This window comes from Enhydra lutris, unplaced genomic scaffold (genome assembly GCF_002288905.1).
Source record: "Enhydra lutris kenyoni isolate GAN:26980312 unplaced genomic scaffold, ASM228890v2 scaffoldscaffold13, whole genome shotgun sequence".
In the NCBI taxonomy this organism is placed as follows: domain Eukaryota; kingdom Metazoa; phylum Chordata; class Mammalia; order Carnivora; family Mustelidae; genus Enhydra; species Enhydra lutris.
Window position 1 is genome coordinate 4,430,506 of NW_019154097.1, and position 22,644 is coordinate 4,453,149.

The 22,644-nt window shown below is 38.5% G+C and overlaps 1 protein-coding gene across 1 annotated transcript in view; it reads left to right on the forward strand.

The window, feature by feature from the left end:
• The window catches only part of LOC111146094 (reversion inducing cysteine rich protein with kazal motifs), a 77,106-nt gene that overhangs the window by 6,847 nt on the left and 47,615 nt on the right, over positions 1–22,644 (forward strand). Inside the window, exons 2-6 of the mRNA XM_022501477.1 lie at positions 5,924–5,982; positions 10,187–10,261; positions 11,216–11,252; positions 12,784–12,869; positions 14,530–14,577. Of these exons, the coding sequence (XP_022357185.1) occupies positions 5,924–5,982; positions 10,187–10,261; positions 11,216–11,252; positions 12,784–12,869; positions 14,530–14,577 (305 nt within the window). The remainder of the gene's footprint in view (positions 1–5,923; positions 5,983–10,186; positions 10,262–11,215; positions 11,253–12,783; positions 12,870–14,529; positions 14,578–22,644) is intronic.

Genomic DNA, 22,644 nt, shown 5'->3' on the forward strand with positions numbered 1-22,644 from the left:
TTTTTTTATTATTAACACGTCTTTTTTATTTAGAATTACTTTTTCTAGTATCAACTCAGATGTAGTTTTTTTCCCTCCTCAACAGTGTAGGATATATATATATTCTGTATTAGTAATTAATTCTTTAGGAAGACATTAATTAGGGGGAATCTTTGTTTTCTTTAAAAAAGAAAGCAGGAATGGCTTTTCATTAAATTGAATTATAGCTTTTAAGAGGTTTCTGTGGCAAAATTCCTTTTAACTTCAAAAATCCTATAATTCTATGAATATTTTAGTTTTAGATTAGGATATTTGTTTTTTTAAGTGCTGGTTGGTCTTAGAAGTTGCATTTTTCCCTTGTGGCTGGAGCATGTGCTTCCTGCTAACTTGCCTATCTTTAGTACACATGTGGCCCAAACTGTTAGACCTTGATGTTTCTAATTATTGGATAATTCTGCTTGCATATTTCTAGGTTACACTAATGTCTTCTTAAAGCCAATATACATGGCTTTTAGCAATCTCTTTGGTTTTTATTAATTTTATAATTATAGACTCTTAGAATGAGGTGCAAAATATCCATATGTCTTTAATGAGGATAACACTTGGGCTTTTTATTTTCATCATGTCAATATCAAGTTTATTTTTAACTAATTTACCTTTATCTGTTCAATTCCATTTCTTGAGAATAAGAGTTTTAAACTATTTTTCTTGAAGAACAAGAAATTAGATTAGAATCAAATTATAAAAACAAAACATTTCTAGAATTGTCTTATATAAAAACATTAGGCCTTGGAAAGTTTTTTTGCACTCTAATTGTTAAATGACCCAATTTATCCATTTTAATAGCTCTAAAAAAGACAAAGACCTTTAGTTGCCACATTAATTGCATTTGAATCCCTTCTCCCCATGTGAAGGGGAGGCATGTGAATTGATGTCTATTTGTAGACTTCTATTTCTTGAAAAATATGTACTGTTAAAGATTGTAAAAAGTTTTGTTGTTTCAAGGAAGAAAAATGTGCACCAATGTAATAATGGTTAAGGTTAAGGATATGATACGGAAAATATGATGGAACATAGGTCCCCTAGCCTGTTCATGGAGTGTGGCAGTCCTCTCAAGGGAGGAAATGTACTATTAGTGAGGAATGCTCTGTTGGGAGGGGGAAGGGAGTTATTACCAGAAGACTTTGGGCTGCCCTCTGTGATCCCATATTGTCAGAATTATCAGAAGGCTTTTAGAGGGGCGCCTGTGTGGCTCAGTCGTTGGGTGTCTGCCTTTTTGCTTGGGTCGTGGTCCCGAGTCCTGAGTCAGGCTCCCTGCTTGGTGGGGAGCCTGCTTCTCCCACTCCTACTCCCCCTGCTTGTGTTCTCTCTCTCTCTGTCAAATAAATGAATAAAATCTTTTTTTTTTTTTTTTTTTTTTTAAAAAGGGCTTTTGAAAGACTAGAAGGAAATATGTCAAAATGTCAGCATAGGTTCTGGCAAGACAGTGGGAGTATAGATCATTTTTCATCTTATTTTCCAAACTTTGGGGTTTCTTTAAAAAAAAATTATTTAAAAAATTTAACTTTGGTGGTCACCACATTGTATATTTGACCTTAACTATTGAACAGGGGGAAATGGGCTTTTATATTTATATTTTTAATAAAACTTTCCATTGTTATTGGACTTTTAATTTTAATTATAACACATTTTGCTTCTGTTCTAAATAGACCTTTGCTCCAAGAAACTGTTTTTACAAAAGTCCCTAGGCCCAAATCAGACTCTTGTCTGCCTGGTTGTTTACTTTTTGCTAAGCTTGTGCTTATTGGGACCATATGTTATCCTGAGTTATCTTTGCTCATGATCAGCTGGATTTTTTTTGCCCTCAAATGACCTTTGTGTTAGAAGATGGTAGAAAGTGGCAACTTCTTCAGCACTTCAAAAGAGCACATCATTATCACACGAGAGAGCCTTTTTTTTGGTTTGGTTTGGTTTTTCTTTTTCCTATCTGCCTTTCCCATTGTAATGCATAATAAGACTGGGGACATAACAGGAATCTTAGAAGATGGGGGGAGCCTGGTGTGGCATGACAGGGAGAAGGGGTGTTTTGTTTGTTTGTTTGTTTTTGAGAAGGGGTGTTTTGAGAAAGCCTCGTGAATGATTGCCCCCCCCCCATACACCCTGTTTTATGGAAAACAATTTCCAGTTTGGAATTTAGAAGGCTTGTTGGTGAGATCTAAAGAGCTCTTTGTTTATTCATCTATTCATTCATTTTCCCCCAATACAGATCCTACCTTCAATCAAAAAAGCTCTGCTTTCGTCTAATTTGTGTACTGAAATTGTGTAGATTGCATTTGAAGAGATAATAATGCAAATTTATATTTTAAACCATTGTATCAGATCCAGCTGCCTGAAATGTAACATTTTCATCTTGTCTCTTTTGACAGCCCCTGATCAATCCAGCTGTATCTTTTTTCCAGTTAGGTAAACTAGAATAACATCTCTCTGCTGTTTATTTCCGTAGCCCATTTATGCATTTCCTGGCCTGTAATGCTGCTTGGCAATGTTTTTCCTTTTCTCTGATTTGTTGTTTCTCAAGCTGGCATTCTGAAATGTTAGTGCCATGAAAAAAATGCTGTGCTCTGAGAAGTCTGTCTACTTAGATCTCTTTTGGGGAGATTAGTAAAGTGTAAGCATATTAAAGGCTTTGTGAAGTCCTACAATAAGGAATTCTCTTTAACTTTTTAAAATTCTTCATTTCCCAATTTGTTTGAACATGAAACGTTTTCTCTTGAGGGATAATATTAACAACTCATGAGTAGAATACAAGTTTGAGAAACATATTTATAGTTGCCTCCTTTCTCTGTTCTCCAAAGTGACTGCTCCACACTTCCAGTTTCGCCTCAAGCCCCCAACCCCATCTCAACTGTTTTTGTTTTCAGACCTAATCTGTGTTTCACTGAGAAAATGGAGGCTATCAACTTCCCTCATAATTTATTAGTGTCCTTATATCCTTTCCTCTTGTCTAGACTTTGTTTTACCATCAGACTATATGTAACCTGCATAAAGTCAGAGAATATAACATTTATTCACTGTTGCACCCCTTGCCCTGAATTCAGTGCCTTTTCTTTTTCCTTTTCTTTTCTTTATTTCTCTTCTCTTCTCCTTCCTTCCTTCCTTTTGTTCTTTCTTAAGATTTTATTTATCTGAGAGAGAGAGAGAGCACATGGAGGGGCAGAGGGAGAGGGAGAAGGAGAAGCAGACTCCCCACCGAGAAGGGAGCCTGATGCGGAGCTCAATCCCAGGACCCTAGGATCATGACTTGAGCCAAAGGCAGACACTTAACTGACTGAGCCACCCAGGCACCTCAGTGCCTTTTCTACTTTTTTGTTTTGTTTTGTTTTTTTGTTTTTGTTTTTTAAGATTTTATTTATTTATTTGACAGACAGAGATCACAAGTAGGCAGAGAGGCAGGCAGAGAGAGAGGAAGGGAAGCAGGCTCCCTGCTGAGCGGAGAGCCCGATGCGGGGCTCGATCCCAGAACCCTGGGATCATGACCTGAGCCAAAGGCAGAGGCTTTAACCACTGAGCCACCCAGGTGCCCCTACTTTTATTTTTTTTTTAATGGGATTTTTTTTTTAATTATATTTATTTATTTGACAGAGACAGAGATCACAAGTACACAGAGAGGAAGGCAGAGAGAGAGGGGAAAGCAGGCTCCCTGCTGAGCAAAGAGCCCGATGTGGGGCTTGATCCCAGGACTTGGAGACCATGACCCGAGCCGAAGGCAGAGGCTTAACCCACTGAGCCTCCCAGGCGCCCCCCCAGTGCTTTTTCTTAAACCCGTATCTCTTTCCAGCAATCACCTCATTTCTCCAATATTCTGTTTCAACCACAGCTGTATGTGTGGAAGTTCAGTTCTGGCACTAACCATCCAGAATTAGAGCAGACTCCACAAGTGCTGTCCACAAGACAGCACTTATCCCAGACACCAGCCACACTTCGGCAGTCTCTAGGCCACCCATACTTTTGAACAACTGGCTATATAAATCCAGACTTCCCATGACCACCTCAAAATCAGTAATTCACTAGAATGATGCATAGAGCTCAGGGAAGCACTATAGTTATGATTGCAGTTTTATTATAAAGTACAAATCAGGAGGACCAGCCGAGTGAAGAGCCACTCAGGGTGAGGTCTAGGAGGAAATGCAGAGCTTCTGTGCCTTCTCCTCACGGGATCAGTGTGTATCACCTTCCTGGCACATCAGCGTCTCCACCAACTAGGAAAGATCCACTTAGCTGCAGTATCTAGTGTTCATTGGGATTTCATCACATAGACATGATTGATTGGATTGTTGGCCACATGGTTGAACTCGATCTCCATGTCCAGTCTTGCTAGAGGTTGGGCTGCTGTCATGTGGCTCAAAGTCCCAATCTTCTAACCTTCTAATCAAATGGCTGGTCTTTTTTGACATACCGGCCCCTATCCTAAAATTATCTAGGTGAGACATTTGGGGGTGGGGGGTGTACCTCATTGGCATAACAAAAATATACCTCTTACTCTAGAAATTTCAAGTATTAGAGTCTTCGTCCCAGGACTCAGGGAAAAAGGCCAACTACAAATGGGGAGGGAGGATTTTTTCTTCCTTTGATCCCGCATCCTCCTGTAACCACTACTCTCTTTTTCCCTCCCATTTCTCTCTCTCTTTTTTTAAGATTTATTTATTTGAGATAAGCGTGCGCAAGCAGGGATGGACAGAGGGGGAGAGAAAGAGAGAGAACCCCAAGCAGCCTACCCACTGAGCACAGAGCACTGCTCAGGGACTCAATCGCTGAGATCGAGACCTGGGTGGAAACCAAGAGTTGGATGCTTAACTGATTGCATCACCCAGGTGCCCCTTCCCTCCTGTTTCTGCCAGACTTAATGAGAGCCATTATTTGTTGTTTATACTTCCTCACCTCTGGTTTACTACTTAATATCATCCACTTGTAGCTCCACAGAAAGTACCTTGTGAAGATTACTAAGTGGCCTCCTAATTGATAACTCCATTTCCTTTTTTTGAGTCTTCAATCTAACCTGTATGTTTTGGTACATGACACTGTTCCCTCTTCTGTAATGCTACTCTTCTTGAGGCTGACCAGCCTGTCTGACTATTCCATCTCAGTGTTTTTTCTTATTTCTTCCCATGTCACAGACTTTGTGTTCTTTAGATTTGGTGCTGTGATTTCTCACTACTCACTCTCCCTAGGTAATGTCTTTCATTTCCGTATGTCTCCTTTATGTGGAGGACTTTCCACCTGGATCTTTCAGCTTGGCTTTACCTGCAATCCAGGTTTAGATTTCTGACTTTACTGCTATTCCATCTGGATGTCCTATAGGCCTTAAATTTAACATATCCAAACCAAAATTTACTACCTTTTTTTTAATCACTTAGTCATACATTGTAGATATAAGAATAGAATATAGCCTATAGGGTAATTATAAGGATTGAATGAGATAATGCTTAAAGCAAACTTAGTGGGCGCCTGGGTGGCTCAGTGGGTTAAGCCACTGCCTTCGGCTCAGGTCATGATCTCAGGGTCCTGGGATCGAGTCCCACATCGGGCTCTGCTCAGCGGGGAGCCTGCTTCCCTCTCTCTCTCTCTGCCTGCCTCTTTGTCTGCTTGTGATCTCTCTCTGTCAAATAAATAAATAAAAATCTTTAAAAAAAAAAAAAAAAAAGCAAACTTAGTAAAATTCTGGTGCATAGAAAGTACACATGACAGTCTCCCTTATTAGCCTGCAAGCTTCTTGAGGGCAGGAACCATGTGCTCAGACAGCACTGTCCTTGGTTTGTAAATGTTTGTTAAGTTAAAATAATAATAATAATCTGTTGAATAAATATTTTTTGTAGCCATTGGATTTAGTTTAATTGTCTTGTTTATTTAATAGTGGGCAACATCTGGTGTTTATTTTTTCTCTTAGGTGCACTGTGTTGTAATCATTCAAAGGATAATCAGATGTGCCATGATGTATGTGAACAGGTAAGCTTACATAATAATTGTTGAGGTTATGTGACTGTTTATTAAGTATAGTTTTGGAGAAATCTGCTGGACAGCACCTTAACCAAGTCATCACAGTTCACATCACCAATGATGGAACAAATTAATATGTGTCTGCTGACATAATGCACTGAAATGAAGCACAGCATCTTAAGTAGCATTCCTGTCAAAAATACATAACCCAGGGGCACCTGGGTGGCTTAGTGGGTTAAAGCCTTTGCCTTCAGCTCAGGTCATGATCCCCAGGGTCCTGAGATCAAGCCCTGCATTGGGTTCTCTGCTCAGCAGGGAGCCTGACTCCCCCTCTCTCTCTGCCTGCCTCTCTGCCTACTGGTGACCTCTGTCTGTCAGATAAATAAATAAAATCTTAAAAAAAAAAATACATAACCTGAATCATGAGGAAACAATAGGGCAAATCAAGATTGAGGGATATTCCTCAAAACAATAGCCAGTACTCTTCAAAGTTGTCAGGGTTAAGAAACTTGCAGATTAAAAGTAACTACAGCTATATGACAACTAAATGCAATATCCAGTCTTGGATTGGATCCTGGAGTTTAAAAAAAAAAAATTGCTGTAAATGACATTATTGGATAAATTGGTGAAATTTTAATATGAACTATAATAATAATGAATCAGTGCTATGATCCTAAATTTGGTGATTGTATTACAGTGACGTAGGATAGTGTCCTTTTTCTTGGGAGATACATGCTGGGAATTGGAATGAATGACCATGTCTGTAATGAATCCTAAAATGTTTCATCAAAATAGCAATAATATCTGTATATGTAGAGAGAGTTAAAGCAAATGTTGCAAAATGTTAATAATGAGTAACTAAATGAAGACTATGTAAGTGTCCTATACTATTCTTGAAACTTTTCTGTAGGTTTGAATTTTTCTGATTGAGCCTTCTAAGTTAAGTTCCACTGAGACAGTACCTGTGCATAAAGTCTTTACTTTCTTTCATCACCTTGGTTGTGCAGTTCTGGCCTTGGCACTTGAGAACAAATGGTCTCCAGTATCTTTTTTTTTTTTTCTTTTTAAAGATTTTTATTTATTTATTTGATAGAGAGAGATCGCAGAGAGGCAGGCAGAGAGAGAGGGAAGCAGGCTCCCTGCTGAGTGAAGACCCCCGATGTGGGGCTCAATCCCAGGATCCTGAGATCATGACCTGAGCTGAAGGCAGAGGCTTAACCCACTGAGCCACCCAGGCACCCTGACCTTGAGTATCTTTTGAAGAGTTTTCAATAATGTATATTTTGTTACTTCCTAGAATTTAGAGAGCTACCTAACTGGAATTAAAACTTCTCTCAAACAATGTTAGGAATTTATGTATTTATTTATAAAGATTTTATTTATTTGAGAGAGAGAGAGAGCTCATGCATGAATGAGCGGGAGTGGTGGGCAAGAGAGGCAGAGGGGGAGGGAGGGGCAGAGCAGATTCCTTGCTGAGTGTGGAGTATGATGGGGGGTTAGGGGCTGGACCCACAACCTGAGCTAAAACCAAGACTTAGCTGCTCAGCCAACTGAACCACCCAGGCACCCCCTCAAACAGTATTTTGAGTTTAGAAAGATTTTGCAAGACACTCTTTAATTATAAAACAAGATAGTGACTCAGCTCATGTAAGTACATAATTCATGTCAAAACACTATAGCAGATTAAGTTTTCTGCAAATGTATTGTCAGAACAACAGCTTTTTTTTTTTTTTAAGTAAAATCCATGCTTTTTTATGTACAGTTTTGATTATGTAACTAACACCATAATGCACCAATTTTATCAAGTCCTCCCAAATTCTCCTGTGCCACTGTGTAAACAATCCCCTCTTCTCCCCCTGGCCCCTCCCCTGGAAACCACTGATTTATTTTCTGTCCCTTTTTCAAAATGTCATATAAATGTAGCCTTTTGAATATAGCTCTGTCAGCACAATGTGTTTCAAATTCGTACATGTTATATGTGAATCCATAGTTCACTCCTATGTATGGCTGAGTTGTAGTCCATGTGGCTGGTATGCTACAGCCTGGTTACCAACTCCTCAGGGGAATGCATTCTATAGACCATCAATTTATCCATCTAGCAGGGCATTAGGACATACAGTCATTCTGAGATTGAGGCTGGTAGGGTTGTAGGATCCAGCTTTTAAAAGCAAAAATGGCTTTTAGATGGTATCATCATAAGGGAGCTGAAGCACTGCTTTCCTGACTTTGCTTATTTGGTGAATAAATCTGGCCATTTATCCTGTAGTTTCTCACAATCTGAGTTATGCCATTTGCAACTCCATGGTATCATTTATTGTGTTCCCCTGTCCTCTATATTGCTTAGTAATTGGTAGGTAGATTTAGAGCAGAGCTATCCAATAGAGCTTTCTGCAGTGATGAAAATATTCTGTATCTGTGTGATCCACTATGGTAGCCACTAGCTACATGTGCCAAGTGAACATTTGAAATGTGTTTAAAGACAGATGAATGGATAAAGAAGATGCGGTATATATACACATACACATACACACACAGTGGAATACTATGCAGCCATCAAAAAACCCCAAATCTTGCCATTTGCAATGACGTGGTTGGAACTAGAGGGTATTAAACTAAGTGAAATAAGTCAGTCAGAGAAAGAGAATTATCATATGATCTCTCTGAGGAATTTGAGAGGCAGGGTGGGGGTCGTGGGGGAAAGGGAGGGAAAAGTGAAACATGATGGGACCAGGGAGGGAGACAAACCATTAGAGACTCTTTATCTCAGGAAACAAACTGAGGGTTGCTGGAGGGTAGCAGGGTGAGAGGGATAGGGTGGCTGGATGACAGACATTGGGGAAGGTGTGTGCTATGGTGAGCGCTATGAATTGTGTAAGACTGATGATTCACAGACCTGTACCCCTGAAACAAATAATACATTATTATATGTTAATTTAAAAAAATTTAAAAGTTAAAAACAAAAAGAATGTGTTTAAAGAGGTCGAGGAGAAAGAGAAAAAGTTTGGGAAACTGAATTTTAAATTTTATTTAATCATAATTGATTTAAGGTTAAATTTAGATAGCCACACATGGCTAATAGTAACCTAATGAGACAGGTCCAGAGGCTTGATCAGATTCAGGTTAGGTTTTGCTTTATTTTGGTTTTGTTTGTTAGTTCAGCAGGTCTTACTCATAATGTTATTTTGTCTGATTGCTTCTTTTTGTAATTAACATTATAGTCATTATTGATAATTGCCTAAATGCATAATTCACTAATGGTTGCAAAATGGTGATATTCTAGCTCTTGTCACGTATTAACTATAGTTGGTAGTTTGGGAGAAAAATGGCTACTAAAACTAACTGGAGATAAATGCTTTTTCATTGCCCTTAGCATTCATGGATTTCACAGTCTTGACTTGCAGGTAACCATGAAGTTCTATCCCCTATATAATGGCTTATAATTTACTGAGACATCAAGTTGTAATTGCAGTAATTAAAATTCTGTTTGGAAGAGAGCCACCAGTTAGCCTGGTGAATGAATTGGTCACCTCCTCAGCATCTTTATTAAAAATGGCTTTGGGGCGCCTGGGTGGCTCAGTGGGTTAAGCCGCTGCCTTCGGCTCGGGTCATGATCCCAGGGTCCTGGGATCGAGCCCCGCATCAGGCTCTCTGCTCAGCGGGGAGCCTGCTTCCTCCTCTCTCTCTGCCTGCCTCTCTGCCTGCTTATGATCTTTCTGTCAAATAAATAAATAAAATCTTTAAAAAAAAAAAATGGCTTTGTCTCTATTTAATGGTATTTTATGGAAGTTTATGCCATAATGCTATTCACAGACTTGTTGTTCATTAAGAAGGGTATGACATAATCTTTTTACATTGTTGTCAGTTGACTAACAGCGGTTTATAGAACAGTTTAGAATAAACTTATCTTTTTTTCTTTTCTGTTTTCTTCTTTTTCTCCTTTGTCCTCTAACAGATTTGGTAGCATGGTTTTTTCCATTTTTGGTCGTTAGAAAAGGTCTAGACTTGCATATATGGACTTTCTTGATTATTTGCCAAACTCACCAACTGTTTAAGAGATGTTACCTCAGCTTAATTTAGATCTTTCCAAAGGTTTCCCATTTATAAAAGGAAGTTGGAAAATAGACAACTGATAAGTATAGAGGACAACAAATTTTACATCTTCTTATTTCTTGCAGAAAAATGCCACAAAAACTTTTTTTTTTTTTTCAAATAGATATTCTCCTCAAAAAGTGAATCCCGACTAAAGCATCTGTTACAGCGAGCCCCAGATTATTGCCCTGAAACAATGGTAGGTTTTGTTTAACTTAAAGCTTTTGTCTAAATGAAGCCATCTAATGAGTTAACTTCTAGATTCAGGAAAATTTTCAAAATGATTTGGGTTTGTGACCAGATTAAAATGTTAGATTTAACTAGGTATTTTAAAAAGATCGTCACACAAATTGCTAGGCAGAATATTATCTTTCATCTTTTATTGTTTATCCTATGATGTAGGTATAAAAATAATACTAAATATAAATGTATTACAGTCTTCAAATTTCATTATAACCTTTTATCTGGAATTTGGAATTTTACTTATTTTGATAATGTTATTAGATATTGTTACTAGATAATGTTATTAGATAACATTATCTTGATGATAATATGAAAACCATAATAACTATATCTTATATTTATTTTGAATTTGAAAAGTTAAATTTGGGATAAGGGGAAATGTGTGACTTCTCATTATTCCTATCTTCCCAATTTTTGGTGTATTGTAGATATATTGCTTGCATGTCTGAATCATGTAACTTAACATCTTTACAGTGCTTGGTCCATCCTCAGTGTTCAGAACACTGGTGGGCCAGGCTATGGAATATGAACTTACATGAGACAGACTTTTTAGATATGGTGACTTGCATTATGTGAGGGGCGAAAACTTGATAAAAAAATTCTGACAGTTACATTTACTTTTACTTGCTCTATAGACACTTTTGTCTTTGTGGTTAGAAACAGTGATTCCAATAAGCATCCTGAGTACCCAGACTCATCGTTAGTGCTCTTAGATGGGAAGATAGCGAGCAATATTTTTGCATCTCAGTTTTATTTTTTCTTCCTTCAATAGCTGCTTGATACTCATATAGTCTTAGAACACTGACTACATAGAGACAAACATAATCAAATTAGCTGTACATAATTTCTGTATAAATTGTCGTATTTAGGAACTGGTTATATAAAAGCTTTTTGGTGATTACAATTTTAGGTTGAAATTTGGAGTTGTATGAATTCATCTTTGCCAGGTAAGCAAAGAAGTGTAACATTTATTTAGCACTTTATCTTTAAAAACTTATTTTGTGGTTGTAAAATCTGTGTCATAGTCCTGTAATGTAATGTATCCCCTTGAATTCCTATCTTCTCTTTCTTGTAGTCACCCAAATTTTCGAATGTATAGTTTATTCTCATTCACTCAATCATTGACTGTACTCTTGTCTCTACTTCTTCCATTCTAGTGAAACGGGTCTTTGAAAGAGCACTAGGATCTCACGATACTTAAAATCATACGGACTTTTCTCAGTACTTACTCCCTTTGACTGCCCTGCAGCACCTGGTACTGTGACTGCTACATCCTTATGACTCTACCTTGGCCTCATGCATGACCTTATCCTCTCCTGCCTTCCCTCTCCACTCCCCTCCCCCCATTAAAGACCTTGGTTTTTCGTGTGTGTGGTCCTCTTCTCTTCTCTCTCCACACTTACCTGGTAATTGCTTTCCTTCCCAGAACTGTTAACTAATCAGCCCCGGGAAGACAGCCTTCAAATCTAAGTTGTACTCACAACTTCTAGACACAGCACCAGGATGGGTCTCTGCATCCTGGTAACATCTGAAGTATAAATTTAAAACCAAACTCATAGGGGTGCCTGGGTGTCTCAATGGGTTAAGCCTCTGCCTTCAGCTCAGGTCATGATCTCCGGGTCCTGGGATCGAGCCCCACATCGGGCTCTCTGCTTGGCAGGGAGCCTGCTTCCCCCTCTCCCTCTGCCTGCCTCTCTACCTACTTGTGATCTCTCTGTTTGTCAAATAAATAAATAAAATCTTAAAAACAAAAACAAAAACAAAACTCATAAATGCCCGTCTTGTGAATGACACTGGACTGGAATCTCTCAAGTTATCTTTGATTGCTTTTTCTTTTTAGCCCCATTGACTCTGTCCTTGGACAGAGTCAGTGGGGCTTTTATTTATTTATTTGACAGAGATCACAAGTAGGCAGAGAGGCAGGCAGAGAGAGAGGCGGGGAAGCAGGCTCCCTGCCGAGTGGAGAACCCGATATGGGGCTCCATCCCAGGACCCTGGGATTATGACCAGAGCCAAAAGCAGAGGTTTTAACCCACTGAGCCACCCAGGCACCCCACTATTTTGAATGTAATAATCCTTATGCCCTTTTTTGTTTACATATTACGTTAAATTAGAAGCTTTGCCTCAGATTCACAGTTGTAAAGTGAGGAGGCCTCTTCTTGCTTTCCTTAACCTATGTGTCCTCTAGAGACACTGTCTACCCAAGAGTGAGAATGATCTAAAGAGAGTTTAGGGTGGGCAGAGAGAAAAGAAAAAACAAAGCACCTGATGACTATGTTGTGGGGGCTCTGAGAAGACTGACAGCATTGCGAGTAATGGTGGGAGGAGGGCCTTAATAATTTTGAGGCCCTGCTGTCTCAGCTAGTTTTCCTATGGACACCTGCTTTGACTTTTAGTGAGATCCACGAACCAGTTTGGCATGCCATTTATGTTTGTTACTGCTTATGACCAAAACATTTGAATATTTTGTTTTTTAAGGTGTCTTTAAGAAGTCTGATGGCTGGGTTGGCTTAGGCTGCTGTGAACTGGCTATTACCTTGGAGTGTCGACAGGCATGCAAGCAGGTAATACTGGGCAGTCAGACTCATAAACTGCGTGGCATACAGTGTGAGTATTAGCTGTGTGTATGTCTTGGACTTTGCCCACTTCATACCTTTGGAGAGGTGACCCATAAAAGCTGCCAGTTTAGTATTTCTTATGTAGACCACTTCCTTTTAGATTTGCTGCTTTCTCAGTTATGGCTGCTGCTTGTAAGACCTTCAGCCTTTTCTTATTCTTTCTTCTCTTAGCCATGCAAGAGAGAAGAAAGAATATTATAGGAACTGAAGCCTTTTGTATCTGCCTGTGGTGATACTTAGTCCATGCTGAGTGACTACAAATGGTTGTATAAATTTAGAGTATGCTTGGATGAGAGCAGATGACTCAGTTGGCTTATTTAGCTTTCATCTTTCCTTCTCTCTTTTATCATGGGTTTATCCTGATCATGTTCTTATATCCCTTCTCTGCTCCTAAGGTGAGCACGACTCCAGCAGTGAACTATGACTTCTCTTTGATTGGATAGATCTCTGGTCCAATTCAAGTTAGGCCCCTGAGCTCTTCCTCACTGTGTGTATTTTCACACAGTGAAATTTCACTGTGTGTGGTTTCTCAGAGTGCTGTGGGAAAACTGGTCTCCTAGCTGCTCATACTCCCAACTGGTGAGAGTAGATGTAACTGGGAAATTTAGGTGGACTGGAAACCACAGCTCGAAAGCCTTCTCTTATTTTCTTCTTTTAATGAGTGGTCTCTGGACCAGAGTCCATGAGACATGGTGGCACCTTTACTTTCATTCAGACCACTGTACTATTTAGCCTGAGCAAAGCTCACTGAGCAGCACACAGCCTAGCAATCTGCTGCTCTGCTCCAGCAGATGAAGCTGAAGTTGCAGTTGAGATGAAGCTGAGTTGCAGAGGATTTGAACTGTAATGGGTCTAGGGGGACACAAAGAGAATTACATAAAAACAACTTTTTTTAATTGCCTGGCATAACCTTTCCCTCTTTAGTTGCCCTGTCCATTATATGTGGATCTTTTCTGAGGAGATTGACTCATAAATCAGTATGAGAATTTAGAATATAGGGGCGCCTGGGTGGCTCAGTGGGTTAAAGCCTCTGCCTTCGGCTCAGGTCATGATCCCAGGGTCCTGGGATCAAGCCCGCATCGGGCTCTCTGCTCAGCGGGGAACCTGCTTCCTCCTCTCTCTCTGCCTGTCTCTCTGCCTACTTGTGATCTTTGTCTGTCAAATAAGTAAATAAAATCTTAAAAAAAAAAAAAAAAAAGAAAGAATTTAGAATATAAAGGGTTTAAGAAGAAGCAGAATATAAATGCCCTGGCAGAGCTTCACAAGAAAATTTGCCACAGAGTGAAATTCAACTAAGAAAAAAGTTCTCTGATTTACATTTCCTTCAAAGTCATCTAGTTTCTGAAATAACAAAAGAACCCTGTTATTATGTGAGATTAAAGCCATAAAAGAGTGAAGTTTTAGCATATCAGGGAGGTTCTGGGGCTGATATTTGTTTTAAAGAACGTGCCTGAAATTTGTTTGTTGTATTTTGTGAACTTTTAAGTATTGGAGCGTAAGATTTTCCTTATATCATACCAGCAAGTAACATATTAATGTATGTTCTTTTTGTTCTGTATTGAATAGCATGTGTAATAAATTAATGGAGAAATTTGTTATCTTTTAGGCATCTTCAAAAAATGATATTTCCAAAGTTTGCAGAAAAGAATATGAGGTATGCATTTTACTTAACAAATTTGGATAGATAATTCAAATATTATCAGAATCAATAAAACCATTAAAATTTAAAAATGAATTCATTCTTGCATTAAACTGCCTTTTACTTTACCTTGTTTAGAAATGTCATGACATTAATCGACTTGTTGAAATTGAACATTAATTTTAAAGAAATGCCCTATTAGCTATACATGAGTTAAGAAAATAAAATCTTAAAGTTAAAAAAAATTTTTTTTAAGAAATGCCTGTATCACATAGATGCTTTAACCTGTAATGTATTCATAATAGCAACTGATTGTATCCAAGTTTGTACAGTAGTTTTTCTTAGGTTCCATGTCCTTTTTTGCCTCTTTTCCTATACATTGACCCATCCAGGTATCCATCTTTATAAACTATCTCTAATTGAAAGAAACAAAATCACACTGCTAGTGTGAATAGCTTCAAACTTTGCTAGCTCTTGCATTTGGAGGAAAAAGTACTAAATTACAAAGTCTGAATTAAATCTGAAGGACTCTTGTCTCCCAGTGGTGGTATTTCCAGCACGTGTATCTAGATGGGTGGTTCCTAAGGCAGGCGTAGAGGAGGTATTTCACATCATGCAAATACTTACAGATGATTGTCCCTGATGTGAAAAAGCTCCTCACTGGACTACTTTCTTCAATTTTTAGAACTCCATTGTTAAATGTGACATAATTGTTCTTCATAGCGTTAAGACCATGCAGTTAAGGGTACTTACATGCATATGCCTCATTCATCATTTTTACCTATTAACATTGGGATTCCTTTGCTTGTAATAGTCTGTATTCTCTTAGAAAAGAAAAAACAGTTCTCTTAATACCTTCTAGATTATAGTTCTACCTTTTTTTTCCTTTTCTCGATGCCTATAATTACATCTCTTGATTAATGTTTTTAAATTGGAAAAATCTTAATTTATCTTTTGTCCCTTTGTACTATTTGCTAAGTTATATCTGTTTCTCTGAACACATTTCCAGAATAACAGCAACTCTTCTCTGTTCTTATTAAAAGGAGCCTTGCTGCAAAGAAATAAAAGATTTCTTTTTTTTTTCCTTATCTCTCTACCTTTGAAATAACTAGTTTTAGTTTCTCTTGAACAAAATGGCTAACTGTGATAATTCCTTCTTTTCTCCCACATGATGTCTGACACTGTCCATCTCCTGTAGCCTGTCCTCCATTATTTTAGTGTGCTTCCTTCTCTTGTCTGGATTTCTGCATTGCCCTAGGAAGTCTGCCAGTATGTGTTGATGAAGGACGGGACAGGAAAGGTAAGAGAGATAAACACTGTCCTATGAGAGAAATACTAAGGATAGTTTACTTTTCCCAGTCTGTCCTCCCTTATTGGCCTAGAATTAAGCAACTGTTTTCCAAAAATCTACATGCCAAGGGGGTTCTTTTACATATATATGTAAAAATACATATGTAAAATACATATACGTAGTATGATATATATGAAAAATTTACATATGTAATATAAATCTGTTAAAAACTGACTCTATAAATTATTCAAGATAATTCAAGGCTCAATTTGATTTCTTATGTATTACTTAGAAATAAAAGAACACTTGAATGCCGAAGGAGGGTTCTGCATTATAAACCCCAAATAACATTCACTCTCACGATTGTTGAAGTCTAGTCCAAAGACTATGACTATTTGTTAAGAAGTGAATAGGGTAAATACAGTGTAATGCAAGCTATTTTAACTGGACTGGTTGTTTATCTACAAAGTATAATTTATAAAACTAGGCTTTCAGTATCTTTTCCTTAACACTGAGAGTGATCCCTGGAGTGAACTTCCAGATGTGTAAGCTGTTACTTTAGGCTTACAGTTACAGGGGTTAGCATTTACCCTGCAGGATGGTTTTATGAAGCTTGATTAGATATTCAGAGAGTGAGTAATTTTATTTGGAGGAGCTAATGTTTGTCTTAACTGGAAAGCTGCTGCAGGAGCCCTTTTGAGGGCATTTCCTGAGAAATGTACTTAAATGAATGAAGTTTAAAAATTTTAATGCCATTTAAAATTCTGTTTTGTTCCAACCGAGCTAAGAGAAAGTAGTTAATTGTAAAGCATTGTTATGTCTGATTTTATAGCATCTGGTTCCTTTTCTTATACAAATCAATTATTTATTGAATGTAAAGGCAGTTTTATATAATAGAAAGCATAAACTTTGGAGTTTTACCTAACTTAGAATTCTAGCTCAGCTACTTATAATTTAACTTCAAATACTAAAGAATTGTATCTGAGTATAGAATTGAAATATATACAACACACACGAGGGTTCAGGGAAATCAGAAAGCAGAGTGAGCACATTGGGGTTTATCAGGGGAAACTTTGCAAAGGAGAAAGGCCTGAAAGGATTGGCATACTTTGGTAAAAAGACTGTGGATCAAAAACATGGCTTGTGCAGGGGACAGAAAGAAAATAGACCTGTTTGGGGCTGAGAATCTGTGCTTAGTTGGATAGGCAACATGGACCAGATCCTGGAAAGATGGTATTTTAGGGCTCAGCCCATCATTAAGTAGAAGGAGATGATGAAGATTCTCTAATAGGAGACCAATATAACAACTCCATATTTTAGAAATATAGGAATAAAAAAGCCTTAATGGTATGCATGCTAAGTTTTAGATCTCACAAATCCCTGTACCTTAGCTAAAAGTAGGTAAGGCCCCAAACTAGGATGATAACAATAGAACCAAGTATTCAGGAATAAATCAGAGATTTGAAGGCAGAATCCATCAACAGGATTTGTTAATGGCGAATTGAATATAGTAGATAATGTTCAGGAAAATATACAAAAAAAAAAACACAATTATTCCTGAATTGGGAGGTAGAACTGAGGAAATTATATGGACAAACAGCACAGAAGGACAGACAAAAAGAGAGTTTAAGGGACATGGGAGATAAAGTGTTCAAATTGGAATACTAGAAGAAGAAAAGAGAATATGGGACAGAGGCAATATTTAATAAGACCCAACAAATCTCCAGCAGGATTAAAAAAGAAAAATCCTTACATTACAGACATACCTCATAGCCAAAGATCTTAAAAGCAGTCAGGGAAAAAAGACATTGCCTTCAAAGGAGACTAATAGCTGATTTCTCGAGAGCAGCAGAGGAAACCAGACACAGTGGAATGATACCTGAATTGTTCTGAAAGAAAATAATTATCAACCTAGAATTCCATATCCAGTAAAAATATTTTGCAAGGGCAAAATTAAGGTATTTTCAGACAACAAAAATGAAGAATTGCCATTACTGGACCCCTATAGGCAGTTATAAAATACCTTTTTTGAGATGCAAAGGAAAATGAGAATGATGAAAATACAAAGTGACAAAGGTAAAACACACAGATTGTAGAAAACAATAATAATACTCAGTTTTTTAAACAAGAGAAAATACACAGCAACATATATGTTGTGAAGCATATATGTTGTGAAGGGAGTTTAAAGAAATGGAGAGATACTGAGTATTAGTGTTTTTAAATATAATAACCTGTATCTCAGAGGTAGTTAGAAAACAGGACTAAAGAGGAGGAGAGAGATCATGCCCAAGTCAACTGTGAAGTAACGCTTGGACCTTGAGAGTTAAAGAAAACTTGATGAAAGATAAAGTGTTGAAAAAAGTGGAGAGCTGGATTTTGAAATTGCTTTTTTAGGGACCTAGAAGAGATCCAGATACCAATTAGGAGGACCCTACCTGTGTTGGAATGAGATGTTCCAAGAAAAAGAGAACTAACTTCTTTTCAGTGGAAATGGTCAAGCAGAGGTTTACTGGATTCACATATTGTGGGAGGGATTTCTGCAATGGATGGAGATTTGGCTGATGATCTCCCAACTCCGCAGTTCTTTTTCTGACCCGTACCAAAGAAAGAGTACTTCAAGTACTGATGAGTATTTTTTCAGAATCACACTTTTTATTAGAGCTACCTTTATCAACCAGTAGCTTGATAACTCTGACCCAAGGACATGTTCAGGTGTTGTGGACACACTCAGTTCTAGATTCTCCATGCATTTTCACAGGTGTGGTCCTTGGCCCACCTAAATATTGGTGAGGCCCCATGGATTTGTAGATGTGTGATACTAGAGTCAGGGATGATAGGGAAAATATTCAACAGCTAGAAGGCACCAGCTGAACAGCTGCTGGCTGTAAACCATCACCAAGCCATACTAGCACACACCACCTGTTAGAGCACCATCCGTAAGCCATATGAGTCTGCACACACTGCCTCATTAGAGCCCAGGTACAAACTAAGTTGTGTTTTCTATGAGTTGTGAGACATCTAGTATAAGATATTTTTACATAATTTTTGTCTGCAAGTTAGCTGAAAATATTTTCTTCTAGCCACCAAATGGTGATTAAAAAAAGAATTTTATTGTTCATAGTTTTTTTCTTGAATGTCAGGATAAACGTTAAGTGAAGCTGATTAATTTCCGGAGACTTGGCAATGGCTGTAGAGTGGTGACACAAATTTTAGTTTTGGGTTCATGGATTCTACCTTTATGTCAGGCTGCCATTCTTATAACGTAGTGGTCATAAATATAAATACCTTTTTCATTTGCTGAGTGAACCACTGAAATACAGTGCTACAGACTTTTATCAGACTTCTACATTTTTATTTGTTTCTTCTCCCTTTCACAGATCCTTTTCTATGTTTCTCTTTATATTCTTTTCAGAAGTGTCATTTTCAATTCTCTTTTCTTTCCTGCCTTTTTTTCACTCCAGTTATTTGATGTTACTTCATTAAGAAAAGTGAGAAACTATAAAGGAAAGCAGTAGGAGGTATTTTTGTGAGAGCTCACTTTTTTTTTTTTTTGACAGAGATCACAAGTAGGCAGAGAGGCAGCCAGAGAGAGAGAGGGAAGCAGGCTCCCTGCCGAGCAGAGAGCCCGATGCGGGGCTTGATCCCAGGACCCTGGGATCATGACCTGAGCCGAAGGCAGAGGCTTTAACCCACTGAGCCACCCAGGTGCCCCATTTTTTTTTTTTTAAATCGTAAGGCATTTGGGGCGCCTGGGTGGCTCAGTGGGTTAAGCCTCTGCCTTCAGCTCAGGTCATGATCTCAGGGTCCTAGGATCGAACCCCACATCTCTGCTCAGCAGGGAGCCTGCTTCCCCCTCTCTCTGCTTGCCTACTTGTGATCTCTCTCTCTCTCTCGCTCCCCCTGTGTGTCAAATAAATAAATAAAATCTTTAAAAAAAAAAAAAAGTAAATAATATATATATATGTGTGGTTCTCCTCCACCCCCTATAACACAAGTGGTCATATATCCCCGGATGCCAGTGTTTGGTACATATTTACGTATGCCTACATGGGCTGTACAGTGTATTCTCAGTAAATATCACAATAATATGTTCCGCTTTAAAGATTTCTATGTATTAATTTTATTTTGTTCCTTTTTCTCTCAAGTTAACCTTGATTCTAGATTTACTACCAGAAGCATAAAGGAAAGGGATGAAGAAATAGCCCTAAAAATTTGGAGATAAGAAGGTGGGGATGTCAGGGCCAGCAGGATTATCTGGACAGATAGAGGCCTCTGATGACTCATGTGATTGGATCTGTTCTGCAGTGTTCTAAGAGTAGAGTAGACCATCTTGTATGGCAAGTGATAGTCTAGGCTGTAGTTAGTCAGCTTTGGGGAGTTTAGCAAGAAGAATAATATGGTACTTTGCCCAAGCAAAGCCTTCAGGACCTAAATGTAAAGCTTCTTTGAGTTAGTGCTAAGGAAATTCCAAGAATTGGCAGAATATGGTAAATAGAAGACTGTGAGTGGGAGGCTTGTAGATGAAACAATGCGGTATCAAGACCCTGTACCAGAGTGGATATGAGCCGTTACCTGCAGCTGATGAGCTCCAAAAAGAGCGAAACCTATTAGGTCCTGCAGTACTGGCTTAAGATGGAAAACCTTGATTATATTCCATGTGCATTTGGTTTTGTTTTGTCATATTTTGTATTGGAAGGGAATAACTCCTATTCAGTCTCCTTGTGCTAGTGTATTTCCTCTTCTAGTCCTTTTTCTCAGGAGTCACCTGAATGAGATCATTCTAAAGGGAAGTTGGATCTAGTTTGATTAGATTGTGACCTGGTCTAATCTAAATGGCCAGGCTCTTCCCCCTAGGCAATCTCATCTACTCCCATAGTTTTAATTGTCCCATTATGATGATGGCAACTCCAAAATCTTCTTTGGCTAACCTTTTTCTCTGAGTTCCTGAGTCACTACTGAATATGTGTACTTTTGATGTTCAACGGGCATTTCAAATCCATGAAACTGATTGTTACCTTCCCTACTTCCCCTTCCCTCCAAGCCACTGCTACACAGTTTGTGTGTGTGTGTGTTTGCGTGCATGTGCACACGCACACATATCCAAGACAAATTTTCATTCATTTCTTGTTTGGTTGTTCCAGCACAGTCCTCCCAGACATATAAACTAAAAAACCAAGAGGTATTGTCTACTCCTTCCTCTTTATCACCACCTCCCACAAATAAGAGACTATCAAGCCCTAAAGATTTACCTCCAAAATCTATCTTAAGTCAGTCTCCCTTCCAGATCCTCAGTTACTGCCTTCCCTCAGGATGCTATACCACTTTTCTGGACTACAGTAGCTGCCCAGATAGCCTTCCTATCTAATTTCTCCCCTTACTGACTCTCTCCAGTTCTGACAGGGTGATCTCTTTAAAGACTAGATGTGGTTGTGTCACTCCCTTTCTTAAAACTCTTGAGTGGCTCACCTGTAGGATATAATCCATGTTCCTCGGTTGGTAAACTAAGCTTTTCTCCATCTAGCCAGTGACTGTCTTCTCCTTTGCTCTTCAACAGCATGCTACTTGTAATTTCCCAGACTGACCATGTGTTTTGTTAGTTGTACTTGTACGGCCTGTTTGTTCTACCTAGAATTCCCTCTCCTGGAATCCATCCTATTACCCCATCCAGTGGTATGCTGGAGCCAGCTCCTCCTAGCTAGGGAGAACTGTTAAATATTCAGGAATTTTGCCAGCCAGTTTTTAACCCAAAAACAGCCACGATGGGGGTATTTTCACCACAAACATCTGCAAATATTACAAATCAGGGCTTTCCCTCCATCCTCAGCCCTACAAAAGTTGGTCCTAGCACACCAGTCCAACTGCCAACAACCTTTGCCTCAAATTCTGGCTTAGGTAGTTCTTTGAAACCTTTCCTGCCCAGCCCTCTTTCTGCTATACACATAAAATTGCTACTTCTAAACACTTTACAGCTTGATTATAGCATTTTCGATGTATAGTATAACTCTGTGTTTACATGTCCCTTTTTAATATTAAACTTTTAAGTTCCTGGGACAGAGTATACCTCTCAGTTGTCTTTGTATCTGTCATCATTCATTCACTTAACATTCACTGAACTGATAACACACCAAACTGATACACTTAATGTGTCTCAGGTACTGTTCTCAGGATACAAAGGTGAAGGGATTTAGCCACTGTGTAAGAAGCTCATAGCTAGTCCATGGTAAGAGAGAAATTCAAATAGCTCATTATAATAGTGAGACAAGTCCATTGCTAGAAGGCTGTACAAGACACATTGGAGCCCAAAACAAAACAAAACAACCCTGCACAGTGTAATGGGAAAGTCTTCACAGAGCAGGTAAGGCTTAAAGGATGAACAAAAATTTGTTGCCTTTAAATAGGTGCTACAGTTAGTATTTTTACAGATAGAACTTTTTAGTAGAAACTTTCCATTGTGGAAAGCTGTTCTTACACAGTTCTTTGTTTCAGAGTAAATAGCAGTTTTATGTGGAAACCTTGTATAAATGTCTATGTATTAGGCATTCGCAGAATAAGAACAGAAAGCACTGAATGCTGTATCTGTTATCACAGTAATGTTGTGTAGCAGACTATTCCCAAACTCCATCATTGCCTGAAACTATAACAGTTTATCATTTCTTATGAATGTAAGCACCAGGTAGGCAGTGCTGGTCTGGCCAACCTTAGCTGATTTGGGCTAGGCTTACTCATGATTCTGCAGTCAGCCCGAAGGTCAGCCTGAGTCTAGCTTCTTTAGGATACTGTTGGCTAAGTCA